The sequence below is a fragment of the Cololabis saira genome, chromosome 18 (genome assembly GCF_033807715.1).
Source record: "Cololabis saira isolate AMF1-May2022 chromosome 18, fColSai1.1, whole genome shotgun sequence".
Taxonomy (NCBI): Eukaryota; Metazoa; Chordata; class Actinopteri; order Beloniformes; family Belonidae; genus Cololabis; species Cololabis saira.
In genome coordinates, this window is record NC_084604.1 from 25,470,320 (window position 1) to 25,483,090 (window position 12,771).

At 35.5% G+C, this 12,771-nt stretch overlaps 2 protein-coding genes across 5 annotated transcripts in view; both read left to right on the forward strand.

The window, feature by feature from the left end:
- Positions 1 to 2,910: 2,910 nt before the first annotated feature.
- LOC133464602 (adenosine 5'-monophosphoramidase HINT3-like) lies at positions 2,911 to 5,925 on the forward strand. The gene is made up of 5 exons (XM_061746678.1): positions 2,911 to 3,028; positions 4,498 to 4,615; positions 4,967 to 5,036; positions 5,277 to 5,403; positions 5,483 to 5,925. Exons 1-5 carry the CDS (start codon positions 2,927 to 2,929, stop codon positions 5,579 to 5,581), a joined length of 516 nt encoding a protein of 171 aa, XP_061602662.1. The 5' UTR covers positions 2,911 to 2,926; the 3' UTR covers positions 5,582 to 5,925.
- Positions 5,926 to 11,129: 5,204 nt separating this feature from the next.
- ppp1r13bb (protein phosphatase 1, regulatory subunit 13Bb) overlaps positions 11,130 to 12,771 on the forward strand; it is a 36,046-nt gene continuing 34,404 nt past the window's right edge. For all 4 annotated transcript variants that reach the window (XM_061746291.1, XM_061746292.1, XM_061746294.1 and 1 more), the window contains exons 1-2: positions 11,130 to 11,410; positions 11,643 to 11,778. In XM_061746291.1, the coding sequence (XP_061602275.1) occupies positions 11,770 to 11,778 (9 nt within the window). In that variant the 5' untranslated portion in view covers positions 11,130 to 11,410; positions 11,643 to 11,769. The remainder of the gene's footprint in view (positions 11,411 to 11,642; positions 11,779 to 12,771) is intronic.

Below are 12,771 nucleotides of genomic sequence, written 5' to 3' on the forward strand. Positions count from 1 at the left end.
TATATCACCATACTATAATATATAACAATATAATAATACTATAGTTTAACATCTCATGAGATTTCATAACTTAATATAATAATACACGAAAATGAAAAAATATATCATGATAATGCCAAGAATAATTATTAGAATAAGAATTGGTAATTTATATATTGCAATGAGGGGTGAGGTCAGACCGGGGCGTCAGGGATGCAAAACAATCTTTTTAACGCATTTCAGTCTGGATTTCTGCCACACCACAGCACTGAGACTGTACTCATCAAAGTCTTAAACAATATTCATCTGAATAATGATGCAGGCAAATCTTCTGTAACTGGTATTACTGGATCTCAGTGCTGCATTTTACACGGTTGATCATAACATGCTACTCAGCAGACTGGAAAAGTGGGTGGGATTTACCGGCACTGTGCTTCAATGGTTCAAATCTTACTTGCAAGACAGGGCCTTTTTTGTGTCAATTGGAAACCATGAGTCTGAGAGAACCAAGATCACATGTGGGGTTCCTCAAGGGTCCATTCTCGGACCGCTTCTATTCAACATCTATATGCTACGCCTAGCTCAGATTATGGAACATCACAACATTTCCTACCATACTTATGCTGATGACACACAGCTCTATATTTCAGTGTCACCACATGACTACAGTCCCCTACTCTCATTGAGTGACTTTTTTCATCAAATCAATGAGTGGATGTGCCAGAATTTTCTCCAGCTAAATGCAGAAAATACAGAGGTGATCATTTTTGGCCCTAAAAATGAAAGGGAAAAGATCAGCGCTCACCTTCGCTCCATGTCATTGACAGCTACGAGTCAAGCCAGAAATCTTGGTGTAATTATTGACTCAGACCTGAACTTCAACAGCCATCTAAAGTTTATCACTAAATCTGCCCATTACCACCTAAAAAACATTGCTAGAATTAAAGGGATTCTGTCTAAACAAGACATGGAAAAACTTATTTATGCATTCATTTTCAGTAGGTTGGATTATTGCAATGGCATCTTTACAGGTCTGAACAAGAAATCTATCAGGCAGCTGCAGCTGATCCAGAACGCTGCCGCCAGAGTCCTTACAAACACCAGGAAACTGGACCATATTACACCGGTCATGAAATCACTACACTGGCTTCCAGTGAGTCAAAGGATAGAGTTTAAAATCTTACTTCTGGCTTCAAAGCATTGAATGGTCTTGGACCAAAATACATGCTGGATCTGTTAGTTCCTTTGAAGCTCCCAGACCCCTGAGGTTCATCTGGATCTGGTTTGTTGTGGTTCCCAAGAACCAGAACCAAGCAAGGTGAGGCAGCGTTCAGTTATTCTGCTCCTCACCGGTGGAACAACTGTCAGCTCCTTTAAATCAGGCCTAAAAACATTACTGTTTACTGAAGCATACTCCTAAATTAAATACTTACCTGCTGTACTCTACTGCCCTTATTTTTAACAACTTGTGCTTTTTTGTGCTTTTTATTATTTTACCTTCTTTTCTCATAATTTTATTTCATTTTATTTGTTATTTAATGCCTAATTATGTCTTGCCGCTTTTAATGTCGATGTAAAGCACTTTGAATTACCTTGTGTTGAATTGTGCTATATAAATAAACTTGCCTTGCCTTGCAAGTCTGTGGCAGCGTGGAAGGAGAAGATGAAAGGACAAAAGAAATAAGGAGGTTTTGTATATAAAAGGTATATAGTTTTTTTTATAATTTGTATATAGCTACGGTAGTTTGTTTTTATTTTGTATATACATGTATATATTTGTTTATCATGTGTGTACTGTATTGTTTTCCTTTTTGTATGAATAAATGTGGCTTGTTTCTCTTTCAACTTTGCAGCTTTGTCTCGTTCCTTGTTATGCATATATAGTTTGATTGTCCACTTGAAATTATTTTTAATTATGACTGGAACAGATAAGACCCCATTGAAAAAAATCTCAGGGAATACCTTTAATTATAAATAACAAGAAGAACTGAAGTGAAGTGAAGCAGGATCTGGTTTATTTATATATATTATTTATTTTTGCAGCTTTACTATTCAGAGAGGACAGATTCTTGGCAGGTACGTCGTCTAATTCTCCGGGTCCACGTATCTGAGAGAGAAACACATTTAAAAACTGTATATATTATCATGAGGTTCCAGTAAAGTCATCCCACTGCAGTTGACGGGAAGTCGTCACCTCCACAAAGATCTATAATAAAAGATGCATTACTCGGTAGATTAAAATTAGTTTTCAACCCAACATTGTCGTTCTGGAGGCATTCAAGCATGGGAGAACGCACTCAACATTTAAGGAGAATGCTTTTGTATTGAAAATGTGTTTTTGTATGTTAACTGTCATTTTATACATTAAAAAAATGCATAATTTCAGGAAAATGTCATTGCTAAAGGAAAACGAAAGGACTTTGCTGAACTCTGGGAACCATATATGAACATTATGACCGATGAAAGTGCAAGATTTGCCTGAAAATAACTTGTAAATGTTGTGAAATTTCCTTTTTTTTAATTTCTGTTTAATTTATTTATTTAATTTATTTTATTTTTCCTCCCTGATTGGTTAATTCAATATATTATTTATATTTCAATTGAAAATGGTGCAAGCTAAGTGTATGTGTGTCTATGTAATGTATGTGTAATGTATGTCTGAAAAACTAAAAAAATGACAATAAACATATTGTGGAAAAAAAAAATTTCAGGAAAATGTAATCGCCACACATTCTCCGTCATTTTGGGAGATTGTAAAAACTCACCTAATAAATGACCTAAACTGAAGCATTTTACCCTCAAAATGCTTCAGGATTTTTATAAAAGAACCTGCATGATAACCCTAATTTGAATTCCCGGCGTGTTTAGCGAAAGTGCAGAGTAAAGTCTCTTCGGGGAATAGAGGATCTTCGACAGCTGTCAGGACTCCGGGCTCAGATCAAACATCATGGCAGGAAACAAGTCCAAGTTAGGCGATGATTTCGTTGACACTTGTATGTTCTGCTTGATAGCAAACGACAAAGACGAAGAAACTACAGTCATCAAGCAGGTAAGTGAAATAGTTCAGTCGTAGTTAAAACTCGCTTTGATAAAAAGGAAACTACCAGGAATCTTCTGGTCCGAGAAGTCGAGTTAAAAAATGTAAACAATGTGTTTGGTTACTTATTTGTTTTAGTTTTGGTGGTCAGCCACAATTTCATCAGCCACAATTTGTGTATTTCATCAGTTTAGGGAGGTCGATGCGTCTTTTAAATGTATAATAAACTGAATTTTTCATAAAAATAGTTAAGTATCAGACCCAAAACTTCCAGCTGTCTCTAAAATGACTTTAAAGCTCAAACATTTTCATGAGGACCCCTGGAAAGTGATTTCAATTCAGTTCAGGTTAAAACTACTTGTGTGAACATAATCCAAACCAAATATACAGGTATACTTGTACTTATTATATGTAGTGTGTGCTGGTGTGTGTATAGCCTATACATTGATATAAACTAAATAATAGCCTATTGTAATCCTATAAAATAACTAGATAATACTTTATTAACACCAATGGAAAATTGTATTCTTAGAATATAAACTGAGAATAAATGGTTAGAAAAATGAATGAATGAATGAATGAATGAATGAATGAATGAAGTTTATTCAGTCATGACAACACAAAACAACACCAAAAAAAAACATTGTGCACAGCATTAACATTTCATACAAAACCAAAAATCTGTGTTGAACAATAACTGAAAAGGCATAGGCTGAAGCAAAATGCTTATAAAAGCCTATCCTATAGTATCAACTTTCTTTTTTTGGCTACCGACCTCCAGAAAACCAAAAAGAGAATAGAAAAGCAAAGAAACAACAAAAGGCAAAGAAACAATATAAAAGCAAAGAAACATTTACAGATGATCAATTGCACTTATAAGCTTCAAAAAAAGCTTTACAAACCATTTTCTTAAATACAAAAAAAGAATGAAATGTTTTTAAATTTATGTTGGCATCATTCCAGAACTTAACTCCAGTAATGGAGACACATCTCCTTTTCATACCTTTTTTAGCTATTTGTACTGTGAAATTGCAGACACCTCTAAGATTGTAACAAGTCTCCTGAATTCTGTATTGGGTCAGGGAGCATTTTTGATTTTGCTTTGAACATAATTTGCATGATTTTAAAATCATACAATTAGTTTCCAAACTATTAGACAGTTTGAATTGTAGCAGGGAAGGCACAAATGGCCAAAGCTGAGTGTGATGTGTGTGTATCCTGGAAACACCTGATCTGATGATGTCACAGTCTCAGACATTAACAGCAGGTAACCTGTAGGATCTGGTTCTGATACGTTGATGGTAGATTGTCTTGGGGCCCTGTGGGTTAAACTTGTTCTGCTATAATCCACAAATGTTCCATTAGATTGAAGTGTGGGGATTTTTTGCCTTCAGTTCTTTATCATGTTCAATGAGTTGGTCACAAGCAGGTTTTATGTCAAGTTCAAAATACAGTTGTGTGTCTGACTTTTTCCCTCACAGAATGAAGAACTGGTGTGTTTCAGAGATGTTTGTCCTGCTGCTCCTCACCACTACTTGGTCATCCCCAGACAGCATATTATCAGCTGCCGCTCACTGAACAGGAGACACATTAGCCTCGGTGGGTTACAAAATGGCTCAACACCAATACCTTTTCTTTCTACTACTGCTATTATTATGCTGTAGCTGTGGCTAAAACCACAAACCCTGCACATTATACTCTGCAACCATTTTCATCCTTCCTCACAATATGACACTAATAGTACACTTTTATACCACTTGAGAAAGTGTAAACATCTGCTACTGTTAACTTTGCTAGTGATGTTTCTGAATATAAGCAGTAGTTTATTGTTTACTGTCACGTTGGTTTCCTCAACGGGTCTCCAACTTGAGTTTTCAAAATTCTGCCGATAAGAACGCATCATATTTTTATCAGAACTTTGCCAGCAATAACAAACCATGTGTTCAATAGTTGAAAGGATGGCTGAACTGGGAGAAGCTGTACTCCGTGACCAAGGGATCGCTGATATGAAAGATATAAGGTAAGTGGAGACGCTTGGAGTGTGTGCTCCTTTATAGAAACAGAAATGGCAGAACACAGCCAGCCTGTGTGTGTTCACCTGTAGATTCTTTTTTTATTCTAGACAACATCATTTATTAGTTGTTGTATTGTTCAAATATCTACAGATGTGATATCACCCACAAGTCACTTATCCTACTTTTTATTTTTTATTTTTTTCTCAGCCAAACTGATCCCAGCATTGATGTTCTTTCTTCTGCAGGCTGGGGTTCCATCAGCCTCCGTTCATCTCAGTAGACCACCTGCACCTACATGTGCTGGCCCCAAGCAGACAGATCTCAACAAACTTTGAGTACAAATTCCTTCCCGGGACTGACTCTTTTGTTACAGTGAGCTTCCCTTCTCTTCATCACATGTTTAACAGATTTTGTTTTTGAGTTTTTTTCCTCATACTGTTTCTCCAAACAGGTTCAGTCCCTAAAGAATCGTCTAGAGAAAATCGCCCCCCCAGGAGTACAGAGTTATTTTGGAAGTTGTTTTGGTCAGAAGCTCCCAAAATCTATTTGAATTGACTCCTGATAAGTTTGCAAAACAACAACAGCTTCAGTGTTGTGAATCCTGGGAACTGTGGAGATGTCATTACCCAGAGTGCACTGAACAAAATTCAATCTGGTTGTGTTTTGTTTGTGCACTGAATGTATTCTATGCATTTTTTTTTTTATTTTTATGTACAATTACAGTGCCTAAAAGGTATTGACACACTTGGTGTTTTTCTTGACTTGAAATTCAAATGCTTTTGAATTGGTATTTTATGTAAAAAAAAAAAAAATTTTGAATAAAGTAATCTAAATCAGTAAGATGGAATTTAAAAAAAAAAAGGAAAAAGAAAGCATGGTAAATGGATAGTTTGTGCATATATAAATATGTATTTCTTCCTTTTGCTTTGAAGCTCTTAATCATGATGTGCTGCCAAATACCTCGTCATGAAATTAGTTTATTTAACATAAGGCCACCTATGTTTAATATTTATATGTATTGCACCTTTACAATGAGTAATATCACACTACATCAAACCAACTGCTAGGAATTTGGGTGTTTTATTTGACTCCGGTCTTTGTTTTAATGAACAAATTAAGAAAGTTGTCCAGTCGTGTTTTTACCAGCTGAAACTGATTTCCAAAATCAAATCTTTTTATCTCCTGATAATCTCCACAAAGTTGTCCATGCTTTTATTCTGTCTCGCCTGGATTATAGTAACGCCCTTTACACCAGTATTTCTCAATCATCAAATCCACCGCCTTCAATTGGTACAAAACGCCGCTGCTCGTCTGATCACTACCTCAAGAAAATTTGAACATATCACTCCAATTCTGTCATCCCTTCACTGGCTTCCTGTTCAATATTGCATTGATTTTAAAATTCTATTGCTGACTTTCAAGGCCCTAAACAACCAAGCCCCTAGTTATTTTAAAGAACTTTTAACTCCCCACCTGCCAGGGCGCTCCCTCAGATCAGCAAGTAGTGGCCCTCTGATCATTCCCTTGTGACCAAAGCTTTTGCAGTCCGGGCCCCCAAACTTTGGAACTCTTTACCTGCTGAGATCAGGTCAGCCAAATCCCCCACTGCTTTTAAATCTTTACTGAAAACATTCCTTTTTAGAAAAGCTTTTATTGTGGTGTGAATATTGTTATTAATTTTAGACTTGGTTATTGCTGTCTTATGTTCTTATCCACTATGCACTGTATTTTTATCTTGATGTATTTTATTGTTCTTGGGAAGCACTTTGTAACTTTGTTAGGAAAGGTGCTATATAAATAAAGTTTATTATAATATAAAGTAAGAAGACAATGCAATGATTGTGAAATACTGGGTATAATTATGTGATTTAAAGATTATGTGGTTATTTAAAGCAATTTTTTGGTAGTTTGTAGTTCCTTCTTTTCTGCCTCTTTTGTCTTTTAGTTAAGGATACTGTTGACACAACCACTGCTTCAGCCTTGATTTTGATTCCAGAAGTCTAGATTTCTAGTGGTCATATGTTTAATCAAAACATCAAAACACTTACAAAGATGCTTTATGGTCATACTCTTTCAAAAAATGTCAGTTCTCCATATGAGCCACATGATGTCAGCAGTGTATTTTCAGCAATGATGCTCAAGTTCTCACTTCCATCAACAGACCTACTGATTTCAATCTCAGTCTACTTTTCAGGTTTCTTTCCAAAAGGGTGAATTTCAAAACTTTTCCTGTGAAGTCCCGTTTTTACCCCTTAATACTTCTCTGTCACCATAGTGTCATTGTATGATGGTGTTCAAACGTGAAGGGGCAGATCTATTCTGTGGAGAGCAGATAAATCTGAAATATACAGAGTTCTGCAATTATTAAATAATATTAAAAAGCTTCAAAACAAGACCATAAATAATTGATTGGTGCGTGACTACTGTATTTTATAAAGTGTAAGGAGGAGAAATATCTTGGTGAATATTTTGTTCTAAATTCCTGATATATTTAATTTCCTTATGTCACCTCTCCCAGCTTTTCCATGTTAGTGATTTTCCCAAAACAGTTCACAGCACAAATTGCCTAAACAGTCTCCTCCTTGTTTTCCATATTGCCCTTGTTCAACTTCCTCACACACCTTCACTGCAACTCGTTTGGATTTGGAAAGCTCTATCAGTTGTGTCCATTTGTAAAAAGCTTTCAAATTGTTAAGGTTAGCATAAATAGTGTACAACTAGCGCATAATAGTGTTTAAACATTAGTTTTTATAGACAAAAGTTCAACAAATCACAAGATGTTGCAAAGAATAACAGAAATTGACCACAGGTACTGTGTAAGAGGCTGTTGTTCAAGAATTTTCTCTCCAAAATGTTTTTTTTTTATTGACACTTTTACTGAGACCCCCCACAAAAAAGGTTTTTCACTGAGTGTTGGTTTAATTTGAAGTCTTTTCCCCAACCACAGCACATAAATCTATCAATTTTCCATAGCTGCTTCCTGTTTAGGTTGGCAGGGAGGCTGGAGCCGACCCTGAGAGGCAGACTGCAAGAGCTCACCACCCCGTTATAGAAAAGCATATTAAACAAAATACCAGTTCCACATGCTTACTGACACATTGCTTTTAAATCACTTAGTCAGTCACACATTTCCCTATTGTGTCAGTTTTAATTCCAGTTTAAGATATTTTAAATAAAGTTGCTTTATTTTGTTATCATTCTTTGTAATTTATTTGACAAATTCAGGAGGCTAAAAGATATGTCACTGCGTAATTTCTAAAAATTTGAAAAGAGTGTCCAAAACTGTAACATCTATCACGTGTGCTAGGCCAGATGTTAAAGTCGGGAAGATGATGTCATAAGATAAGATAATCCTTTAATAGTCCCACAGAGGGGAAATTTGCATAGATCATTCAAAGCAAACAACATTAACAAGGTTTTTTTTCTGTTTTTGTTATTCTAATTTTAATTTAAACCTTTACGACACAAAATGTTGACACGATTATCATCTGCTCACATCATCTGTTACACAGTTCATTATCCTACACGTGCTATATGGCAAGCCGTTATAATATTTAACACCTAGACTGGATATGTGTTGCAGATATCTGCAATTCAATTCTGCCAAGTCAAAACTGAATTACAGATATTGACAATTGTCATTTAGGATGTGTGACGAGTCGAATGTCGTTTTCAGTGACGTCATTGCTGATATCTGTTATTCAGTTTTCACCAGGCGAAACTGAATTACAGATATCTCTAACTGTAGTTTTGACTAGTCAAAATGACGTTATAGATATCTTCAATGAAAGTTTTGACTAGTCACAATGTAATTACGATTAGTCAAAATGCAGTTGTAGATATCTGCAATGTTAATTTCCGGATAGTCAAACTTAGCCATTAAATGTTAAAACGTCTTGCCATACAGTCTCTGCTTATTCAGTACAAACTGCTTAACAGAACCCAGTAAAATGGCCAAACTAAAATTTAAGGACAGTGACTCCTGCTGGAGATGTGAAAAAGAAGCTGTTACGTCTTGAACATACAGTATGTTATATTCTTGTGAAAAAAATTAACACCTGTGGGAAGGGGTTGTTACCCTCTTAAATGAAGTGTTCAAATTACACCTCATTGAGTCCCCAGCTCTGTGTATTTTGGGTTTGTTGCCAGACAATATCACTCTGACTGGAAGACAGAGATTATGAGTATGTTTGGCAACTACAACAGGATGAATAATATTCTTGAGACACTGGAAGTCATCTACGATGTTTAGTTTTAAGGAATGGATTGAATTAATGTCTCTAATGGCTACGTTTGAAGGGGTCACTTACAGAGTAATGGGAGAGAGTAAGTTTGGGGCTCGTTTTTGACATTAATAGAGGGGATGTCAGACTAATTATGTGGCACTTGATGTAATAGAAGTGATTGGTCAATTTAAGGGTCAAATGTACATTAGATGTAAGCCACATGTTTGTTTGTCTTTTTTTTGTTTTGTTTTTGTTTCTTCTTATTCTTATGTGCGATACGTTCTCTTGTTGTATATGTTGTCATTTAAAAAAGGACAGTGAATATCATGTACAGTATGTTTATAATTTTGTGATTATATATTTGTTCTGTCGCAAAAATAGTAATAAAAAAAAAACGGCTTGCCATGTAGGACTGGTAGTGTCTTTTTTTTCTTTATTATTGACAGATATATACAGGAAAGGTACATCAGGATAAAATGCAGTTACAAATTAAGAACAGTAAATTATATATCAAAATAAAATAGAAGGCTTGAGGTTTAAGGAGGAAAAATACATTTAAAAAAAATCAGGAAATATTATATTTTTTACGTAAGCTTCTCGTTTTAATCGCTTTGGGGTTTATGCTCTGTTTAAGAATGTCTGAATATAATATCAATATAGCTTTGAGAACAATTATATTTGGACGTTGGCTAGAAAATTTAGTACAGTGAATATGATATTTAGCAATAATTAAGAGAAGGTTGATCTAATAAACTTTGTCTGGGCTTGTCATATCATTTTTTGATACACCAAATAGTACATGTTGAATGCTCAATTTAAAGGAAGAATCAACTTTAGCATTTATAAAATGATTAAGGTCAATCCAGAGAATATGTGTATATGTGCAATTCCATAATAAGTGAGATATTGTTTCATCCACATTACCACAAAAAGAACAGAATGTTTCAATGTTTATCTTATATTTAACAAGTATTTTGAAAGTAACTTCTCTTACTTTGTTTGTAATAATAATTTTTTTTGAGGACTGGTAGTGTCATTTTTTTGTATGAAACTTTATTTCAATTCCAGAAAATACAATAACATTAAAATAAATGGCAGACATCATTCAATAATATAAAACACAAACATACATAGGCATCATCATAGTCCAAAAAATATAAAATTGTTCTCTTCACAAAAAAAACTACAATAAATTGCAAGTAGTTTGTGACATTAACAATTACACTAAATAATAATAGGAAGGCAATACATTCAGATATCAGTAAACATTTATTTTATGAGGTTGACAGTGATATTACATTTCTTGTTATTAATCAATTGTATTGTCTCAAAATACATTTTGAAATGAACATTAAAGGGAACTAAGGCTTAAGAGCGTGCACTGTGATAGGTCTCCTCCTTTGACAAAAACAGCTTGTGTCCAATAGGATTTTAGGGAAGAAGAAAAAAGAGCAGACCTGAAAGTAACGAGTACTTTTCAGCCTTCCTAGAAATTTACTCGAGTAAAAGTAAAAATATTTGTCTTGGAAATGTATTCAAGTAAGAGTAATAAGTATCAAAGAAATCTAATACTCAAGTAAAGTATCCTCTAGATATGTACAGTACTCAAGTAAATTTACTCCGTTACTGTCCACCACTGGACAGGATTTGGAGAATTTTGTCTTATGAATGTGAAACTTAGCAACAAGAATCATTAGGTTGACCAGGTGTTGAATTTTGTAATTTTGTTTTTCGTAATATAGTAAGATATCTTTAGCTTCTAATTGAATTACATTATAACTGGTAGTGTGTCATCGACGTTGACGTGACACCCGATGACGACACAACCTCCCCGGTTAAGCCCCGCCCCTCCAGGTTAAGCCCCGCCCCTCCCATCGTCAACAACTGGATTGGAAATATTTGTATTTTCCTGAGCTAGCATCGAAAATAGACGAAGTAAAGCTTGGGGTTGGGGGCTTTTATTCGTTTGTATTAGTTTGATAAACAACCCAGCCGTAGCTCGTGCCCTCTATGCAAGCTAAAGGACCGACAGCCGCGGGGAAAGCGTCCTTTAGCCGTCTCCGGGAGCAGCTAACACCCAGTGAAAGCGCTAGCTGGCTGGCTGACAGCAACCTCGCTTCAGTCCATCAAACGATGGGACGTCTCTGACAGCGGTGAGCTGCTTAATTATATACGTTTATAAGATCTAATCTGTTTTTGACGAGCCTCTGCGTCTCTTCCAGAGCTAGTGAAGGCTAAGCCTCGGCGTGTTTGCAGCTGCAGCAGCCACGCCTGAGACATTTAAATCACTGTTTGAGCCGCATGTCACTCCAACTTATGGTGGCGAGGGCGCACCAATGAGAAAGTGTCAGTATTGGAAGTAATTCTCCCCGTTTTGATCCACAGAGTGCTTTGGCCCTGTTGGTAGTCCCGTTGGAGACAGCAGAGCTACAAGGTGGGTCGTGGTTGACTGCAGTCAAACAGAGCTGGGTACTCCACAGTCAGCTCGTTCTGATCCACCACAGCTGCCAATATGATGCCGGTGAGTGTGCACCACCCCTGCTCTGTTGGCATAAAAATATACTATCCTAAATGTACTGAATAAGGCTGAAGTATTATTCATTTGAGTTCCAATTTTTGCAAAAATCAGACTTGTGTACAAGGCTGAAATGCACCATTCTGTCTATAAAGGTACTGATAGTAAAATACAAGTAAAAGATGAGTCATAACATTATGACCACCCACCTAATATCAGATAAGTCATCTTTATAATAATAATAACCACAATCATATGCTGTTACCTCATACTGCTGCACCTTTCACTTAAAAAAAAAAAAAGTATATATGTTAAGAGCTGGCATTTGTCTATTTACTGTACAGTGAGCGAAAATAACCCAGTCAAATTCCCTGTCTTGTTTGACCTGACTTGGCCAATAAACCTGATTCTGATTCTGAAGACGTGCACACACCTGGACAGGGTTTCCGCGGGGTTTTAAAAAGTATTCAAAAGTGATAAATGAAAATTGCCAAATTTAAGGCCATTAAAAGTGTTAAATTCACTCTCAGAGGTTTTTTTTTTTTTAAATTGGTATTATTTTTTACCTTTTACATTTTAAGCAGTCTATTTTATTGTCATTCACAAAGTGAAATAAATGTGAAACATCTGGTCAACATCAATGAGTCTATAAATCTGTTCTGTATAGTGTTCTATAGTTCAAAATCTGTATTAATGTTAAAAGGTCCGTGATTAACACTTAATGTTGTGACAGTTTTTTAAAAAAATCGGAAGGTAGTGAAAAAGGTATTAAATTGGTATTAAATTTAACATAAGGATTGCTGTATAAACCCTGCTGGAAAACTAGAGCAAACAAATATTCTCCCACAAAAACAAGGTCCTTTATTTTTATCAACTGGCAAAATTCTAAGGCATCTTTTTTCAGTTTATCTCCTGCACCTTTCACTTAAAAAAAAAAAAAAAAGTATGTTAATAAGAGCTGCCATTTGTCTATTTACTGTACAGCGAGCGAAAATAACC

Excerpts from the sequence above, each read along its gene's own strand:
- LOC133464602 (XM_061746678.1), top strand. The coding sequence starts at position 2,927 with ATGGCAGGAAACAAGTCCAAGTTAGGCGATGATTTCGTTGACACTTGT. Across the intron at positions 4,616-4,966 it reads CAGGAGACACATTAGCCTCG|TTGAAAGGATGGCTGAACTG; the intron begins GTGGGTTACAAA and ends TGTGTTCAATAG. Across the intron at positions 5,404-5,482 it reads GGACTGACTCTTTTGTTACA|GTTCAGTCCCTAAAGAATCG; the intron begins GTGAGCTTCCCT and ends TTCTCCAAACAG.